General features: G+C 45.1%; 1 protein-coding gene across 2 annotated transcripts; it reads left to right on the forward strand.

Moving 5' to 3' along the window:
- The first annotated feature begins 15,052 nt into the window (after positions 1–15,052).
- On the forward strand, positions 15,053–20,061 carry LOC119275789. Of its 2 annotated transcripts, none has more exons than XM_037556704.1 (6): positions 15,053–15,972; positions 16,303–16,353; positions 16,494–16,545; positions 17,207–17,265; positions 17,937–17,982; positions 18,157–19,387. In XM_037556704.1, the coding sequence occupies exons 1-6, from the start codon at positions 15,526–15,528 to the stop codon at positions 18,363–18,365; spliced, it is 864 nt and encodes a 287-aa protein (XP_037412601.1). In that variant the 5' UTR covers positions 15,053–15,525; the 3' UTR covers positions 18,366–19,387. The 2 variants fall into 2 exon arrangements, with proteins under 2 accessions (XP_037412601.1, XP_037412602.1); XM_037556705.1 differs by lacking the exon at positions 18,157–19,387 and adding an exon at positions 19,672–20,061 and having other exon boundaries at positions 15,669–15,972.
- The last annotated feature ends 784 nt before the right edge of the window (positions 20,062–20,845 follow it).

Raw genomic sequence — 20,845 nt, forward strand, 5'->3', positions numbered from 1 at the left:
TCTCCCCCTTGGACGGCCCCCACCTCCTCCCCCCTTTATATACGGAGGAGGGGGGCACCCCATAGACACACAAGTTGATCTTCGTGATCGTTCCTTAGCCGTGTGCGGTGCCCCCCTCCACCATATTCCACCTTGGCCATCTTGTAGCGGTGCTTAGGCGAAGCCCTGCGTCGGTAGAACATCATCACCGTCACCACGCCGTCGTGCTGACGGGACTCATCCCCGACACCCTGCTGGATCGGAGTCCGGGGATCGTCATCGAGCTGAACGTGTGCTGAACTCGGAGGTGCCGTATGTTCGGTACTTGGATCGGTTGGATTGTGAAGATGTACGACTACATCAACCGTCTTGTTCTAACGCTTCCGCTTTAGGTCTACGAGGGTACCTGGACAACACTCTCCCCTCTCGTTGCTATGCATCACCATGATCTTGCGTGCGCGTAGGAATTTTTTTTGAAATTACTACGTTCCCCAACAAGTAAAGCATGCAAATTGCAATAATGTAAAGGGATGGGATTGGAGTGTGCAAACGCAATTTGGAGTCACGGAGATTTTTGAGCCATGGTTCCAATAGGTGGTGCTATCGTACATCCACGTTGATGGAGACTTCTGTTGGGTAACATAGTAATTTCAAAAAAATTCCTACGCACACGCAAGATCATGGTGATGCATAGCAACGAGAGGGGATAGTGTTGTCTACGTACCCTCGTAGACCGAAGCGGAAGCGTTGACGCAACGTAGAGGAAGTAGTCGTACGTTTTCCCGGTCCAACCAATCCAAGCACCGTTACTCCGGCACCTCCGAGTTCTTGACACACGTACAGCTCGATGACGCACACCGAACTCCGATCCAGCAGAGGTATGGGGAAGAGTTCCGTCAGCACGACGGCGTGGTGACGATCTTGATGTTCAACTGTCGCAGGGCTTCGCCTAAGCACCGCTACAATATGACCGAGGTGTAATATCATGGAGGGGGCACCGCACACGGCTAAGGAACGATCACGATGATCAACTTGTGTGTCTATGGGGTGCCCCCGCCCCCGTATATAAAGGAGGAGAGGAGGAGGGGGTCGGCCAAGAGGGGAGGCGCGCCCTAGGGGGGGCAAACCTACTCCAAGTAGGTTTGGCCCCCCTTTCCTATTAGGAGTAGGAGAGGGAAGGAAGAGAGGGGAGGGAAGAAGGAAAGGGGGGGCCGACCCCCCTCCCAATTCGGATTGGGCTTGGGGGGGCGCCCCCTCCTTTGCTCCTTCTCCCTCCCTTCCACTAAGGCCCAATAAGGCCCATATACTTACCGGGGGGTTCCGGTAACCTCCCGGAACTCCGGTATAATCCCAATCTCATCCGGAACCTTTCCGGTGTCCAAATATATCCGTACAATATATCAATCTTTATGTCTCGACCATTTCGAGACTCCTCGTCATGTCCGTGATCACATCCGGGACTCCGAACAACCATCGGTACATCAAAATACATAAACTCATAATAAAACTATCATCGAAACCTTAAGCGTGCGGACCCTACGGTTCGAGAACAATGTAGACATGACCGAGACACGTCTCCGGTCAATAACCAATAGCGGGACCTGGATGCCCATATTGGTTCCTACATATTCTACGAAGATCTTTATCGGTCAGACCGCATAACAACATACGTTGTTCCCTTTGTCATCGGTATGTTACTTGCCCGAGATTCGATCGTCGGTATCCAATACCTAGTTCAATCTTGTTACCAAAAAGTCTCTTTACTCGTTCCGTAATACATCATCTCACAACTAACTCATTAGTTGCAATGCTTGCAAGGCTTAAGTGATGTGCATTACCGAGAGGGCCCAGAGATACCTCTCCGACATTCGGAGTGACAAATCCTAATCTCGAAATACGCCAACCCAACAAGTACCTTTGGAGACACCTGTAGAGCACCTTTATAATCACCCAGTTACGTTGTGACGTTTGGTAGCACACAAAGTGTTCCTCCGGTAAACGGGAGTTGCATAATCTCATAGTCATAGGAACATGTATAAGTCATGAAGAAAGCAATAGCAACATACTAAACGATCGGGTGCTAAGCTAACGGAATGGGTCATGTCAATCAGATCATTCAACTAATGATGTGATCTCGTTAATCAAATAACAACTCCTTGTTCATGGTTTAGGAAACATAACCATCTTTGATTAACAAGCTAGTCAAGTAGAGGCATACTAGTGACATTCTGTTTGTCTATATATTCACACATGTATTATGTTTCCGGTTAATACAATTCTTGCATGAATAATAAACATTTATCATGATATAAGGAAATAAATAATAACTTTATTATTGCCTTTAGGGCATATTTCCTTCAGTCTCCCACTTGCACTAGAGTCAATAATCTAGATTACATAGTAATGATTCTAACACCCATGGAGTCTTGGTGTTGATCATGTTTTGATCCTGGAAGAGGCTTAGTCAACGGGTCTGCAACATTCAGATCCGTATGTATCTTGCAAATCTCTATGTCTCCCACCTGGACTAGATCCCGGATGGAATTGAAGCGTCTCTTGATGTGCTTGGTTCTCTTGTGAAATCTGGATTCCTTCGCTAAGGCAATCGCTCCAGTATTGTCACAAAAGATTTTCATTGGACCCGATGCACTAGGTATGAAACCTAGATCGGATATGAACTCCTTCATCCAGACTCCTTCATTGGCTGCTTCCGAAGCAGCTATGTATTCCGCTTCACACGTAGATCCCGCCACGACGCTTTGCTTCGAACTGCACCAACTGACAGCTCCACCGTTTAATGTAAACACGTATCCGGTTTGCGATTTAGAATCGTCCGGATCAGTGTCAAAGCTTGCATCAACGTAACCATTTACGATGAGCTCTTTGTCACCTCCATATACGAGAAACATATCCTTAGTCCTTTTCAGGTACTTCAGGATGTTCTTGACCGCTGTCCAGTGATCCACTCCTGGATTACTTTGGTACCTCCCTGCTAAACTTATAGCAAAGCACACATCAGGTCTGGTACATAGCATTGCATACATGATAGAGCCTATGGCTGAAGCATAGGGAACATTTTTCATTTTCTCTCTATCTTCTACAGTGGTCGGGCTTTGAGTCTTACTCAACTTCACACCTTGCAATACAGGCAAGAACCCTTTCTTTGCTTGATCCATTTTGAACTTCTTCAAAACTTTGTCAAGGTATGTGCTTTGTGAAAGTCCAATTAAGCGTTTTGATCTATCTCTATAGATCTTAATGCCCAATATGTAAGCAGCTTCACCGAGGTCTTTCATTGAAAAACTTTTATTCAAGTATCCCTTTATGCTATCCAGAAATTCTATATCATTTCCAATCAATAATATGTCATCCACATATAATATTAGAAATGCTACAGAGCTCCCACTCACTTTCTTGTAAATGCAGGCTTCTCCAAAAGTCTGTATAAACCCAAATGCTTTGATCACACTATCAAAACGTTTATTCCAACTCCGAGATGCTTGCACCAGTCCATAAATGGATCGCTGGAGCTTGCACACTTTGTTAGCTCCCTTTGGATCGATAAAACCTTCTGGTTGCATCATATACAACTCTTCCTCCAGAAATCCATTCAGGAATGCAGTTTTTACATCCATTTGCCAAATTTCATAATCATAAAATGCGGCAATTGCTAACATGATTCGGACAGACTTAAGCATCGCTACGGGTGAGAAGGTCTCATCGTAGTCAACCCCTTGAACTTGTCAAAAACCTTTTGCAACAAGTCGAGCTTTGTAGACAGTAACATTACCGTCAGCGTCAGTCTTCTTCTTGAAGATCCATTTATTCTCAATTGCTTGCCGACCATCGGGCAAGTCAACCAAAGTCCATACTTTGTTCTCATACATGGATCCCATCTCGGATTTCATGGCTTCAAGCCATTTTGTGGAATCTGGGCTCACCATCGCTTCTTCATAGTTCGTAGGTTCATCATGATCTAGTAGCATGACTTCCAGAATAGGATTACCGTACCACTCTGGTGCGGATCTTACTCTGTTTGACCTACGAGGTTCTGTATTAACTTGATCTGAAGTTCTATGATCATCATCATCAACTTCCTCACTAGTTGGTTTTGACGTCACAGAAACCGGTTCCTGTGATGTATTATTTTCCAACAAGGGAGTAGGTACAGTTACCTCATCAAGTTCTACTTTCCTCCTACTCACTTCTTTCGAGAGAAACTCCTTCTCTAGAAAGGATCCATTCTTAGCAACGAATGTCTTGCCTTCGGATCTGTGATAGAAGGTGTACCCAACTGTCTCCTTTGGGTATCCTATGAAGACACATTTCTCCGATTTGGGTTCGAGCTTATCAGGTTGAAGCTTTTTCACATAAGCATCGCAGCCCCAAACTTTAAGAAACGACAACTTTGGTTTCTTGCCAAACCATAGTTCATAAGGTGTCGTCTCAACGGATTTTGATGGTGCCCTATTTAACGTGAATGTGGCCGTCTCTAAAGCATAACCCCAAAACGATAGCGGTAAATCTGTAAGAGACATCATAGATCGCACCATATCAAGTAAAGTACGATTATGACGTTCGGACACACCATTACGCTGTGGTGTTCCGGGTGGCGTGAGTTGCGAAACTATTCCGCATTGTTTCAAGTGTAGACCAAACTCGTAACTCAATATTCTCCTCCACGATCAGATCGTAGAAACTTTATTTTCTTGTTACGATGATTTTCAACTTCACTCTGAAATTCTTTGAACTTTGCAAATGTTTCAGACTTATGCTTCATCAAGTAGATATACCCATATCTGCTTAAATCATCTGTGATGGTGAGAAAATAACGATATCCGCCACGAGCCTCAACATTCATCGGACCACATACATCTGTATGTATGATTTCTAACAAATCTGTTACTCTCTCCATAGTACCGGAGAACGGTGTTTTGGTCATCTTGCCCATGAGGCACGGTTCGCAAGTACCAAGTGATTCATAATCAAGTGGTTCCAAAAGACCATCAGTATGGAGTTTCTTCATGCGTTTTACACCGATATGACCTAAACGGCAGTGCCACAAATAAGTTGCACTATCATTATCAACTCTGCATCTTTTGGCTTCAACACTATGAATATGTGTATCACTACTATCGAGATTCATCAAAAATAGACCACTCTTCAAGGGTGCATGACCATAAAAGATATTACTCATATAAATAGAACAACCATTATTCTCTGATTTAAATGAATAACCGTCTCGCATCAAACAAGATCTAGATATAATGTTCATGCTCAACGCTGGCACCAAATAACAATTATTTAGGTCTAATACTAATCCCGAAGGTAGATGTAGAGGTAGCGTGCCGACCGCGATCACATCGACTTTGGAACCATTTCCCACGCGCATCGTCACCTCGTCCTTTGCTAGTGTTCGCTTAATCCGTAGTCCCTGTTTCGAGTTGCAAATATTAGCAACAGAACCAGTATCAAATACCCAGGTGCTACTGCGAGCTCTAGTAAGGTACACATCAATAACATGTATATCACATATACCTTTGTTCACCTTGCCATCCTTCTTATCCGCCAAATACTTGGGGCAGTTCCGCTTCCAGTGACCAGTCTGCTTGCAGTAGAAGCACCCAGTTTCAGGCTTAGGTCCAGACTTGGGTTTCTTCTCTTGAGCGGCAACTTGTTTGTTGTTCTTCTTGAAGTTCCCCTTCTTCTTCCCTTTGCCCTTTTTCCTGAAACTAGTGGTCTTGTTGACCATCAACACTTGATGCTCCTTCTTGATTTCTACCTCCGCAGCCTTTAGCATTTGCGAAGATCTCGGGAATCGTCTTATCCATCCCTTGCATATTATAGTTCATCACGAAGGTCTTGTAGCTTGGTGGAAGTGATTGGAGAATTTTGTCAATGACGCTATCATCCGGAAGAGTAACTCCCAGTTGAATCAAGTGATTACAATACCCAGACATCTTGAGTATGTGCTCACTGACAGAACTATTCTCCTCCAGCTTGCAGCTATAGAACTTATTGGAGACTTCGTATCTCTCAATCCGGGCATTCTTCTGGAATATTAACTTCAACTCCTGGAACATCTCATATGCTCCATGACGTTCAAGACGTCGTTGAAGTCCCAGTTCTAAGCTGTAAAGCATGGCACATTGAACTATCGAGTAGTCATCAGCTTTGCTCTGCCAGACGTTCTTAACATGGTCAGTTGAATCAGCAGCAGGCCTGGCATCCAGCGGTGCTTCCAGGACGTAATTTTTCTGTGCAGCAATGAGGATAATCCTCAAGTTACGGACCCAGTCCGCGTAGTTGCTACCATCATCTTTCAACTTAGCTTTCTCAAGGAACGCATTAAAATTCAATGGAACAACAGCACGGGCCATCTATCTACAATCAACATAGACAAGCAAGATACTATCAGGTACTAAGTTCATGATAAATTTAAGTTCAATTAATCATATTACTTAAGAACTCCCACTTAGACAAACATCTCTCTAGTCATCTAAGTGATCACGTGACCCAAATCAACTAAACCATAACCGATCATCTCGTGAGATGGAGTAGTTTTCAATGGTGAACATCTTATGTTGATCATATCTACTATATGATTCACGCTCGACCTTTCGGTCTCCGTGTTCCGAGGCCATATCTGCATATGCTAGGCTCATCAAGTTTAACCTGAGTATTCTGCGTGTGCAAAACTGGCTTGCACCCGTTGTAGATGGACGTAGAGCTTATCACACCCGATCATCACGTGGTGTCTGGGCATGACGAACTTTGGCAACGGTGCATACTCAGGGAGAACACTTCTTGCTAATTTTTAGTGAGAGATCATCTTAAAATGCTACCGTCAATCAAAGCAAGATAAGATGCATAAAGGATAAACATCACATGCAATCAATATAAGTGATATGATATGGCCATCATCATCTTGTGCTTGTGATCTCCATCTCTGAAGCACCATCATGATCACCATCGTCACCGGCGCGACACCTTGATCTCCATCGTAGCATCGTTGTCATTTACGCCATCTATTGCTTCTACGACTATCGCTACCGCTTAGTGATAAAGTAAAGCAATTACAGGGCGTTTGCATTTCATACAATAAAGCGACAACCATATGGCTCCTGCCAGTTGCCGATAACTTCGGTTACAAAACATGATCATCTCATACAATAAAATATAGCATCACGTCTTGGCCATATCACATCACAACATGCCCTGCAAAAACAAGTTAGACGTCCTCTACTTTGTTGTTGCAAGTTTTACGTGGCTGCTACGGGCTTAAGCAAGAACCAATCTCACCTACGCATCAAAACCACAACGATAGTTTGTCAAGTTGATGCTGTTTTAACCTTCGCAAGGACCGGGCGTAGCCACACTCGGTTCAACTAAAGTTGGAGAAACTGACACCCACTAGTCACCTGTGTGCAAAGCACGGCGGTAAAACCAGTCTCGCGTAAGCGTACGCGTAATGTCGGTCCGGGCCGCTTCATCCAACAATACCGCCGAACCAAAGTATAACATGCTGGTAAGCAGTATGACTTATATCGCCCACAACTCGCTTGTGTTCTACTCGTGCATATAACATCAAACCATAAAACCTAGGCTCGGATGCCACTGTTGGGTAACGTAGTAATTTCAAAAAAATTCCTACGCACACGCAAGATCATGGTGATGCATAGCAACGAGAGGGGAGAGTGTTGTCTACATACCCTCGTAGACCGAAGCGGAAGCGTTGACGCAACGTAGAGGAAGTAGTCGTACGTCTTCCTGGTCCAACCGATCCAAGCACCGTTACTCCGGCACCTCCGAGTTCTTGACACACGTACAGCTCGATGACGCACCCCGAACTCCGATCCAGTAGAGGTACGGGGAAGAGTTCCGTCAGCACGACGGCGTGGTGACGATCTTGATGTTCAACTGTCGCAGGGCTTCGCCTAAGCACCGCTACAATATGACTGAGGTGTAATATCGTGGAGGGGGGCACCGCACACGGCTAAGGAACGATCACGATGATCAACTTGTGTGTCTATGGGGTGCCCCCGCCCCCGTATATAAAGGAGGAGAGGAGGAGGGGGCCGGCCAAGAGGGAAGGCGCGCCCTAGGGGGGGCAAACCTACTCCAAGTAGGTTTGGCCCCCCTTTCCTATTAGGAGTAGGAGAGGGAAGGAAGAGAGGGGAGGGAAGAAGGAAAGGGGGGGCGGCCCCCCTCCCAATTCGGATTGGGCTTGGGGGGGCGCGCCCCCTCCTTTGCTCCTTCTCCATCCCTTTCACTAAGGCCCAATAAGGCCCATATACTTACCGGGGGGTTCCAGTAACCTCCCGGAACTCCGGTATAATCCCAATCTCATCCAGAACCTTTCCGGTGTCCAAATATATCCGTCCAATATATCAATCTTTATGTCTCGACCATTTTGAGACTCCTCGTCATGTCCGTGATCACATCCGGGACTCCGAACAACCTTCGGTACATCAAAATACATAAACTCATAATAAAATTGTCATCAAAACCTTAAGCGCGCGGACCCTACGATTCGAGAACAATGTAGACATGACCGAGACACGTCTCCGGTCAATAACCAATAACGGGACCTGGATGCCCATATTGGTTCCTACATATTCTACGAAGATCTTTATCGGTCAGACCGCATAACAACATACGTTGTTCCCTTTGTCATCAGTATGTTACTTGCCCGAGATTCGATCGTCGGTATCCAATACCTAGTTCAATCTTGTTACCGGCAAGTCTCTTTACTTGTTCCGTAATACATCATCTCGCAACTAACTCATTAGTTGCAATGCTTGCAAGGCTTAAGTGATGTGCATTACCGAGAGGGCCCAGAGATACCTCTCCGACATTCAGAGTGACAAATCCTAATCTCGAAATACGCCAACCCAACAAGTACCTTTGGAGACACCTGTAGAGCACCTTTATAATCACCCAGTTACGTTGTGACGTTTGGTAGCACACAAAGTGTTCCTCCGGTAAACGGGAGTTGCATAATCTCATAGTCATAGGAACATGTATAAGTCATGAAGAAAGCAATAGCAACATACTAAACGATCGGGTGCTAAGCTAACGGAATGGGTCATGTCAATCAGATCATTCAACTAATGATGTGATCTCGTTAATCAAATAACAACTCCTTGTTCATGGTTTAGGAAACATAACCATCTTTGATTAACAAGCTAGTCAAGTAGAGGCATACTAGTAACATTCTGTTTGTCTATATATTCACACATGTATTATGTTTCCGGTTAATACAATTCTAGCATGAATAATAAACATTTATCATGATATAAGGAAATAAATAATAACTTTATTATTGCCTCTAGGGCATATTTCCTTCAACTTCAACCCACGAAGGGTAACGGTTGCGCAAGTCCACGGAGGGCTCCACCCATGAAGGGTCCACAAAGAAGCAACCTTGTCTATCCCACCATGGTCGTCGCCCACGAAGGACTTGCCTCACTAGGGTAGATCTTCACGAAGTAGGCGATCTCCTCGCCCTTACAAACTCCTTGGTTCAACTCCACAATCTTGTCGGAGGCTCCCAAGTGACACCTAGCCAATCTAGGAGACACCACTCTCCAAGAAGTAACAAATGGTGTGTTGATGATGAACTCCTTGCTCTTGTGCTTCAAATGATAGTCTCCCCAACACTCAACTCTCTCTCACAGGATCTGGATTTGGTGGAAAGAAGATTTGAGTGGAAAGCAACTTGGGGAAGGCTAGAGATCAAGATTTATGTGGTAGGAATGGAATATGTTGACCTCAACACTAGTGTAGGTGGTTCTCTCTTAGAAAATATATGTTGGAAGTGTAGGCATGTTCTGATGGCTCCTCCTCGAATGAAGAGTGGGTGGAGGGGTATATATAGCTTCCACACAAAATCTAACCGTTACACACAACTTACCAAACTCGGTTGGAGCGATTTAGTAAATAATGTGACCGTTAGGATTTTCGGTGGGACCGACATGTCATCTCGGTGGGACCGATATGGTTAGGGTTAGGGCATAACGTGATCTCGGTGAGACCGATTACACAAACTCGGTGAGACCGATTTTGGTAATAGACACACAAAGGGTTGGTCAGGCTAACTCGGTGGGACCTTCACTAATCTCGATTAGACCAAAACGTTGCGAATGGGAACAGAGAGTTTGTATTGTAATCTCGGTACGTCTGATTACACAAACTCGGTAAGACCGATTTTGGTAATGGACACACACAGAGAGATTACAATCCCATCTCGGTGAGACCGAGATCCATATCGGTGAGACCGAAAAGACTAGGGTTTCTGGCAGTGGCTATGTCATGAGAACTCGTTGGCGTCGGATAGAAAGATTCGGTAAGGCCGATTTTGACTTTTCGTTTGGGACATATGTGGATGTGAGAAAGTGGTTGAGGGCTTTGGAGCATATCACTAAGCACTTTGAGCAAGCAAGCCATTATGCAACACCTCATCCCCTCTTAATAGTATTGGCTTTCCTATGGACTCAATGTGATCTTGGATCACTAAAAGTAAAATGTAGAATCTTGTGCTTTGAGCTTGAGCCAATCCTTTGTCCTTAGCATCTTGAAGGGGTTCCACATCCTCTAGTCCATGCCACTCCATTGTTGAACTTATCTGAAACATACTAGGTAAAAGTATTAGTCCAACAAGAGATATGTTGGCATTAATTACCAAAATCACCCAGGGAGCACTTGTGCTTTCAACGTCTCGCAATCCATATCCCCCATAGGTTTGCCGTCAACCGGGTGAACCAATCAGGTGAAAAGCACATCCATCAAAGTAAACATCCAATTTATAGAATAAGGTACAGCCATGGCCATCATCTGGTCAAAAAGCTCCAGGTCAATTAATGCCCACACATATCTCGCCATTGAGCACTCAATAAGACTGTGCCTCCAAGAGTCACGCATGCCACAAACTGAACATCCATCTATGTCAGACATATTTCTATCTGTTCGAACATCCTCAATGGGTAATGAATGTTAGGCCAATCTCATTTGCTGGTACTAGACATTTCAAAGAGTGGTCCAAGACTTCTCATTTGTTGCATTATTCGAGGAGCCCGGCGCTCATCAAGCCAATCTTGGCAACACTTTTTTGTTGCCACAATCATCCTATACACCGACCGTATCGAAAAGATTCCTGATTTCTCAAAGTTCCAGGACCATAAATCCTCCACATTGCAGGTACAAATAGGAATATGCATAATTGACAAAGCATCATATGGTAGAAAGACTTGCATGATAACCTTGTTGTTCCATCTTGTGTTCGTGATGTCAAGTAGTTCTGAAACAAGCTGCGGTGGGTGAATCACAAGCGAGATGATTGGGCACATATTTTCCTGTCTTGGGATCCAGTTGAAGTTCCATATTTCAGTGGTTGTACCATTGCCAATTCGCCTAATCAGCCCTTGCTTAAGGGTATCACGTCCCTTAATGATTGCACTCCAAATATGTGATGGATGAGTCCCAAGTGTTGCATTCAAAAAAATGAACTTCTCGAAAGTACACTGCCTTCAGTATTCTTGCACTTAATGAGTATGGGTTCTCTAGGATTCTCCAAGCCTATCTTGCAAGAAGCCCAAGATTGAAAATTTTGAAGTCCTTGAAACTCTGATCCCTAGACATGCTCACCGTATCCCCAGCATGGGTTGCGCTCGCCTCTTTTACTCCCCACCAAAAGGCTTTGATCATAGATGTGAGGCGTTCACACAAACCCCACGACAGTTTAAAACAAGACATTGACAGTTGGGGTGTTGGGAGTTTTAGCTCCCGTGGCTCGCTGGCATGTGAAAGCTGGGGTGTCAGCCCCCAGATGTGTGTAGTTCTGTGTTTTTCTATCCAGTGTCCTTGCATGTTCTAGGTCTAGTCACACGTTATCCCCTCGCTTCTCTTGTTGAGGTGAGGGAGGGGTGTGGAACCTAGCTGGTGGTTTTGCTGTGTTTGGGTAGTAGCCAAATTGTTGGTTTAGTCAATAAAATCGGGGAAGAAATCGGAAATTCACTTTGGCTCATAGGTATATATGCACCCATTGTCTAAATACACTTTTTAAAAAGTTTAAAAAAATAGAGAAAAAATCCCACGTGCAAATCCCGACATTATATGTGCGTGCACCAAGTTTCGATGAAAAGGGACATTTTTTGTGGCTTGTGTAAAAAAAGACATTTTTTGATGCTTGATTGCAGCTATTCACGAGGCATTTCTTTATCTTTTTCATACATGCCACAAAAAATGTCCTTTTCACCCAAATTTTGTGTGCGGACATAGGATGCTCGGATGTACACGTTGGATTTTTTTCAATTTTTTTCACATTTTGAAATGTTTCTTATACGTATTTCATAATAGGTGTATTCTAAATATACTAAACCTAGCTAGGTTTGATTTACCTAGATTTTTTGACTTTTTTCTATCAGTGAAAATGGGGCCAATGGGGAGGCGACACCTTAGTTAGTGGGGGATCTAGCTGGGTAGGATCTGGGTGTGCCCAATGATTTTACATAGGATTGAGACATTCCGTTTGTTGCATTGTCAGTTTGTGTGTGAGTGCATGTATCTGATTTGACTACATAGATCAAATGGATCTTGCCGATTAGCTTTTTTGGCAGTTTGTATGCAGCGCGGACGTGGTGGTTGCGATGTGCATACAATTTGCATGTCCAGAATTGTCTCAGCCATTGCCGATTGGTGTGGGCAGGTGCAGCTTTTCCCCCTCCCATGTGTTGGTTATACTGGGGCCGCCACGTTGTATGATACTCCCTTTGTAAACTAATATAAAAGCACTTAGATCATTAAAGTAATGATCTAAACGCTCTTATATAAGTTTACGAAGGGAGTACTGTAAAAAGTTTAACATTTTTCTTCCCATCTATCCACATCTCTCTGGAAGGATCGTAGCAAAGACGTGCCCGACTGAACCACCGCTTCGCCGCCATATGACCCCTATAAAATCTGCCCTGCTGTTTACTCCCAGCATCGCCATTCCTCGGTCCGCCGTGGAGTAGTGGTAAGCCCATCCAACCCGTCTGCGCTTCAAGCTCGTGGCTGCTGTGATCGACCTCATGCTAGCCGTCGTCACCTCGCCCCGCTCTCCTCTAACCCTGCTTTATCTTCCGTCTTGTTTGGCCGTTCCATCCCCTGCTCCACGTCCAGAGGTGTCGCGGAGTCCCGGCGACCGAGGCCGTCGGGTACGCGGTGATGGCATATGCGCGCACACTGGCTAGGGCGGAGGCCCTGATCGCCGCCGGAGTGTGCCTTGTGGACACGGCGGCCTCCGTCGCCGCTACCTCCGACATGGTCTTCATGGTGGTCGACGATCTCCGAAAGATCATGGTCGGCAACCCCGACGACGTTCGTGTCGTCGTCGGCTGTGCCATGGCAGACCGCCAACAAGAAGGTGCCCGGAGGGAGGTGCATGCAGAATTGCAGACTATGGTGGCGGTCACGAACGTGACAATGGTGTGTGGGCACGTGAGTTCCATCGGGTTGTTGCTGAGACCATCGGCATCGACGATCCTCGGAAGGCTTGCAGCACATGAACACAACCTGATGAGCTGCGGGCCTCCGATTTCTGCCGGTAGAAGCAGAAGGGGTGCAGGGACATGGCGGTGCGGATGAGAGGTTGTGGCGTCATCTTCGCCGCGGACGCTTCAAAGACCTGCAGCACGGCCGTCGGGTGTTGTCGTCTCCGCCTCACGCTCCCGTAACAGAACAGCGTCAGCGCCATGGCCCTCGACTCCGGGAACCTATGGCCCCTTCATCCTGGCCGCGACCGCCCCCTATGGCCCTCTGCATCGATGACGGGTGGACCCCGAGTGCGGACGAAGGGAACTGTGACACTGTAGGCCTCGCCACTGCAGGGCTCTTGGTCGTTTCCATGCAACCGAAGTCGCGACCGTGAGTCGCGTCATGTAGCCCCCGCCTGTACGCAACCATCTCGGGTGCAAGAAAGCACGCCGCCCAGCCGTGCCCGCGATCAGTCGCCATGGCTGACGCCGCAGGCTGCGTCGCCTCAGACGCTCAGTAATCAGTGTCTGTGCGTTGCCTTGGCGGTGTTGTACTGCAGGTTGCTTAGTATCCGTGCCTTTCTCCCTGCATCTGCCCAGATCGATGCAGCACATGCTATCCTGGTGGTGACCACCACGGCCAGAAGCAGCATCCAAGAGGCCAGACATGCTTGCTCTTGGCAGCCGTTCGCTCACTTGCTGCACGGCAGCACCGATACACAGCATAGGCCACTGTCGTTGGCGTACTGGCTCCCGGGCAGCGTGTTGATCTACCCGTGCTAGGGTATTTCTTCTATGTATTCGTTGTTAGAGACATTGGGCAGCACGACGAAGGAGAGGCCGGAGAGCATTTTCGGTACAAGATCCACCGTGACGAATTCGTTTTGCTAAAATTTGGTTCAGTTACACGCCTAAGTAATCGCTATAGCCTGACTCTGTATGTGTCGATCATGAGCAACTTGATAAAGCTATAATGTCGTCTTTGGTTAACAACTGCACTTCTAAATTCTAAGGTCAATGTAGTAAATCTAGACGTGAATTGCAATCAAGATTAGTCATTAGATGTTCTCTCTTTCTTTGACCTTGATTAAGATTGTGTTATCAGGAAAAGGTAATTATGTATCTCCCTTGATGCATAATTTTGCAAATTAGATTGCATAGCTGTGTTGCTGGACATGCTTCTCAACAATACCTGCATAGGTCACCACGTTACAGCCAAGAGCAGTGGCCAAGATGCCGCACCGAAATAGAGCTTCCCTTCGATGGTTTTTGAACAAGCTCTCAAATTGAAGGTGCATAGTGTTGCTCCCATCCTTTTTTGTAACTAAAACTGCGAATAATTGCATGCTTGATATAAACTATAGTTGACGTAGTGAGTGGCTCTCTGAAATGATTCCATATTATGGCAAGTTACCAATGTCAAGAGACAAGAGCCAGAACATTGGATTATTTTATCTACTTGGATTTTAACATTTCTGATTTATTTCCTTAAGAGGTGTGTAGTGTTAACCGTTCCGTTTGTATCCATGCATTTGTGTGGTCATAATAAATTTAGTTATTTCCCACCTTCAACCTCTTAATGTATTGATGTGATTATTCATCAATCTATTGCTTAAATAGACACGATTAATCGACAAGCGGGGCGTGTCGCCGCGCGGGTTTAGCTAGTCTACACCTAGGAGCCAAAACGTCGCTCTTGGGAAGAAATCCCTTTCACTCAAAAAAACAAGACATTGAATAGACCGGAACCTTGTGCAACCGATTTTTAGGGGAAACATGCTCAGTGGTTTTTTTAGAACACACTACATACGTAGGCACTCATATATACGTGCGTACACTCACCCCTATGAACACATACATTATATCCTTATGAGCATCTCCGAGGGATTGAGCCGGGATATTATTTTGAGATTGATGAAGTCATCACAGGGGCCTTGTAGTCGACGGGAGCGTCTCTCCCACTAAACACGCATCGCCGAAAATCTTAAAATAAATTCAGGATAAATGCGAGCACATGACTTTCTGATAGACTATGAATACCACTATCCTTGACAGGCTGTTTTTTTTTGAGACAATGCTCAGAGCTGTTTGTCTAGTGACGAGAAGATCAGCCTGGCCCATTAACATGACAGGCTGCCTTGACTGTCGCAACTGGCCTGGCCCGATCCGGCTAAGGCCGAAGAATGACGACTTGGAGGCGAAGAAAGAAGAAATCGGACGGCTGCGGCTAGGCGGTGGTCGAATCGTGGCCGCTCCAAAATCGAAGGGTTTTAACCAAGTGAGGCTTGTTCGGTTTTGTTTCCTGCGGCTGCGGCGACAGGTCAGACAGAGCGGAATTCCCTTCCTCCCGCTAGCTCGGGGCGGATCCATCCACCCGGCGGACCATCTCTCATCTCTCTGGGGCGCCATGTCGGAGCACGCCGCCCCGGAGCTACCCAAGAGGTGCCACCACTGCGCAGGGCCCCTCTCCAAGGACATGGTACGGTGACGGCCTTCTCCCCCTTCACATCCGCCGCCGCCGCCGCCGCTATTGTTTTCCATCCCTTTGTAGATTTTGCTAGTGTTGAATCTTCGTCTAGGTTTGCACCCCAATTATAGTGTGACTATTGCTTGTATACTGGTTCGTGTTCAGCTATGTTTGTGTTTGCTAATCAAACGCCTTGTATTATTATTTTTGGACCGATGTAACTGATGCATTTTTGTGCTGTTCTTGTCTGCTTGTACTGATGCGAGATTATACTGTTATAGCTTCCTTCTAAGGCAACTTATGTGGTCAATTGCGCTAATTCATGTTTTTATGTTGATGAAGGAAACTAGCAGCTGGACCGTGACTCCATTAGTTCGAGATAGCTTCTCAATGGTTTGTTCCATCGCCTTTTACCGCCCACCAGTGCAAGTTATTCGTCTTTTTAGTCCAAACTGGAAACTTTCGAAGCATTGCCTTTTGTTTTCTGCTTTCCACCCGTGTACTAATATATAAATATGGCCATATTTGAACAGATTGGTTCCGCTGTTGGGGGTACTGCAGGCGCATTTTATGCGTTTAATCATGGTATGCTGGCTAGCATTTTGGTCAATGAGTGATTGATACATCCAGCTCTTCTAAATTTTCAGTTACTTACGGCATGCTGGTGTATTTGCGTGACAATTGGTTTCATATGTTGTGAGAAATAGTTTTGCTTTCTTCATCATGTGTTGGATGAATTATATATAGTGTTCAGTTTAAGATTCTATAACTTCTTATGCAGCAAACCACCTTGTTTGTCTGGTTGTAACTTGTGAGATGTGTTGCTAGTTTGCATTGTAATACCTGTCATTCATCTTATAGGATCCGCAGTAGCATTTCAAATCTCGTGAAAATATTCAGATATCATCTTATAGGATCCTCAATATCATTTCAAATCTCGTGAAAATATTCAGATATGCATGTACCTTGTTGCTGTATCAAAAATGATTATTAATGTTCTTGTAAAGCACCTCCCCGTAACATGCCTACATGCATGGATTTTTTTATCCCGACAATACTCATTATATTGGCTCAACTTTATTTACATGAAGTGGATTTACCTGCTTGGTATTTTGTTGCAAAGGGATCTAGAATGAAATCGCTTAGCTTTTTATGCCATTTTTTAAATTATGCTATTATACAACTATATATACTAAATAATAATATTATCTTCAGATTAGCATTAACTTTGGAATTTCTTATGTAGCTATGCCTGTTGTTCAGCGTTACATAAAAGGGCCGATGTGGATGCATTTTCTTGTTGGTGTAAGTACAGTGTCCATTTTTCCTTTTTCATACGTTGATATTATCTTATGCATGTTCTTTTTAGCATGAATTATTTGGAATGATGCAGCTCTAAGATGTTCATTTTATCACTTGATGGGCACATTTATATGCTCTAATGGTCATCCACTGCCCAAGCAATTCACAGTGACAACATTAGAACCTACAACAACAACAAATCTTTTCATTCCCAAACAAGTTGGGGTAGGCTAGAGTTGAACCCATAAGATCTCGAAACCTAGTCATGGTTCTGGCACGTGGATAGCATCACAATCCTCCTTCTTTACCCAGGCTTGGAACCGGTTATGTTGAGACAAAATAGGCGGGTTTTTTTTTTGGTGTCATCAAGCTCTAGTTTTCTTGAAATTTCTTTAAGCACGCATCAGTCGTGTAGTCTGGTATGTAAACATAGCACTGAATATTCACTGTGCCAATGTTCTGAGTTTCATACCATTCCGTACATCAGCAAGTTTTATTACTGGGGCGGGTTCCCCAGATTAGCATTGCTTAAGTGTACAGCCAGCTACAGTTGCATCCAAGAGAGTTTATCGCCTTTTATTCCTTTGAGAATTTTTGGTGCAAAGATTGCATTGGGATGCTATTTTTTGTTCAGTCTGATGAGGTCCATTGGTCTGACCCTTTTCCTCCTGCAGGCCCCTCCAGTTGTTGTATTCTCTTCTGCGTGTGCTGGATTAGCAGGTGAAGCAATACTCTTCTGTGTTTTAATATATTTATCTATTTTATGCTTGTAATTCTGCTATCTAAAAATCTGTTCTATTATTATTTCCTTGATGTCATGGTTGGTAGATTATTTTCTGTATTTCACTGGACATCATTACAAGTAATTTATAGAGATGTTCTGCATTGGAACAGTTTTCATTCCTTGGCTCCACTTGACAGTTTTTGTCACTAGTGATGTTTCACTTGGCCTGCCTATGAGCAAGTATAATAACAGGCTTGTAGCCTGGTTACATGGCATGTTTGCTTATGTGGAGGAGTGTGACATGAAAAAGCAAGAGGAATGGGATCTCATGCAAGAGCCTGCCTATACACGTGCTCCTAGGCAACGGCAATTAATATGAAGAAAGAGAAAGAGAGAAGGTGAAAAAAGTATTACGCTTGTAGCCAACCTTTTTATACGAGTGATTGCAAACGATAGCTTTACATGACATGGCAACTTAATATAGCCAGCAGCTGACTACACTATTAGCCATGCTCTATTGGCTATAAAACACGCTTGTACCTTTTGGGGATTCCAAAGCAAATGCTTTTATGAAGTTTCATTGTCATGAAGGCTTCTGGACTGAATTGAACCCCACATTACCTTTTCACTGGTTTGCATTCATTCACACCAATACAGAGTACAAACATGTGATAGTAGATGAGTACGTCCAAACAAAGTTTACACAGGAGGGAAACTAGATCCTGACTGGTGTAGCTGCCAATGAGTGTTGGCCGAAGCTGCATAGCTGTGGGCGTATCGAGTATGAGCCCTGAGTACTGGCCTATAGCTGTCACTTGCATAACCTTCATCAGATACTAGTCTAGCACAACACATGCAAATTTATCCTGTGAACTACACATTTTGTTATTTTGGTGTTTGTAATAGTATTTTCCTTTATTTTGGAGTACTTATGAAGTGCAATATGATATTGGTCTGCTCATTAAGCAAGCGAGGAGAACCTTGTCCTGTCCAATCCAGACCACCCTTTATAAACCAGAAGGTTTAAAGTTCAAACTAGATGCGATGGACACGGACAAAGCCATGTAGATGACCAGGGGAGGTGGTATTGAAGGTGTTTCAAACTGGGCTGCGTCGGTTTTCTGTAGGTTGCTTTTATGTGCAGTAACGTTTTTGAGGAACATGTCTATCTTATAATAATATATGATGCATTAGTACTTGTCTACACCCATTTTTTTTTCTTTTGCATATTCTATGTTAGCTAATTCGTTTTAGAGGAACATGTGTTTTGTTTATTGATGTGATCCTGGAATTGATATGCATTTCCAAACTAACTCACAGATTGGTTAATTATCATATTTGGAACATTTGCATTTGAACTGCAGATTTAATGTGAGGACTAATTAGTGCATTTACAGCAATTACTCTAGTAATAACATTGGAATAGTATAGCAACAATGGTACTGTTCAGGTACATAGGATGTACATTGGAATAGTATAGCAGCTTTTTATTGCAGAGGGTTATTGAGATTACTTGTTCTATCTAGTGTTGCCGTGTTGGTTAGATTACGTTTCATCTTTAGAGTAAGTTACAAATTCTTCTGCAACACACATATTACAGCATTTAAATCTATGATCTTTGCTCTGCCACTGCCATTACTCATTTCTATACGTTTGATGAGCTAAAGTTTTAATTCTATCTGCAGCTGGTACAATTCCAGCCCTTGCACAACTGGTTTCGTCGTCCTGTCATGCCGCCATGTCATCGCCCTCCTTCGCCCGCCCTGCTTCTCCCGATGACATGCACAAGAGCAGAGGCTCCTCGCCATTGTAATTTACTAGCGCAGCCGACCAGCTACTGAATTGTACTGCTCTAAGAAATCTGTGCCACCTTATGAAGGATGTAAATGTTAAGATTTCATGCGGAAGGATGTTTTAACTGACATGTGCTCCTTTCACTTAGTTTTTGTTGGTATCTATTTCTATGTATAGGTTATGCCCTCTATCTTGTGTTAATATTTTGTATTAAAATAAGTATTGCAGTGTTGTGAACCATCTTAAACCAGCCCGAGGTTCAGCTATTTTCTTCTGCAAAATGCAAGCATGCGTTGGTCTATGATTGTTCAACATTGAATTACATTTGATAGGACATGAGTATGTATAAATGCAGTTGTTCGTGATTTGATAGCTTCAGTCGTATTTACCATTGTTCTAGTTGGTGGTGGCTCATGGCGGTGGTCAGGCTCGTCTCACGGCGGCGGCTGGACTTCTTCGGCGTCGGCCCGTTGGTGAGTGGCTTGTGAAGAGCTTCGATCCCTCTTCTCGATGCCCGGGCGCAATCTTCGGCGGTGGGATGGCCCTCTCCCTGCTGCGACCCATCGCTAGTCCCGTGCTCGGGCAACAGGACCTCCTCGTCTCGCGCCCGGCAGCAGGACCTCCTCGTCTCGCGCCCAGCAGCAGGACCGAGCCCGTCTCGCGCCCGGCAGCAGGACCGAGCTCGTCTCGCGCCTGGCAGCAGGACCGAGCTCGTCTTGCGCTCGGAGCTGTAGGACGAATCGATGGACTTGTGTGCCCCGGGATCTGATCGTCTCTTCCGTTGGGGTAGCGGCGGGTGTCGGTTGTGGTGGTTCCTAGGTCTTGGATTCCGGGGCGGCGGCCCTAGTGGTGGTTGCGCAGTGCTCACGGGCAGAGGCCGTCGCTTGGTGCTGCCCGGTGGCCATGGCCGTGTGGGCGGCGTGGTTGTCGGGGTGCGGCGTTTGATGGCAGTGAGTATTGGCCGGGGTAAAAACCTGCTCTTTCTTCGGATAGACCGGCGGCGGCGTAGCTCGTTCCCTTCTTGAAGGCGTCGTCGCGGCTCTCATTGTCTGTCGTGTGGCTCCG

Source organism: Triticum dicoccoides, chromosome 3B (genome assembly GCF_002162155.2).
Source record: "Triticum dicoccoides isolate Atlit2015 ecotype Zavitan chromosome 3B, WEW_v2.0, whole genome shotgun sequence".
Taxonomy (NCBI): domain Eukaryota; kingdom Viridiplantae; phylum Streptophyta; class Magnoliopsida; order Poales; family Poaceae; genus Triticum; species Triticum dicoccoides.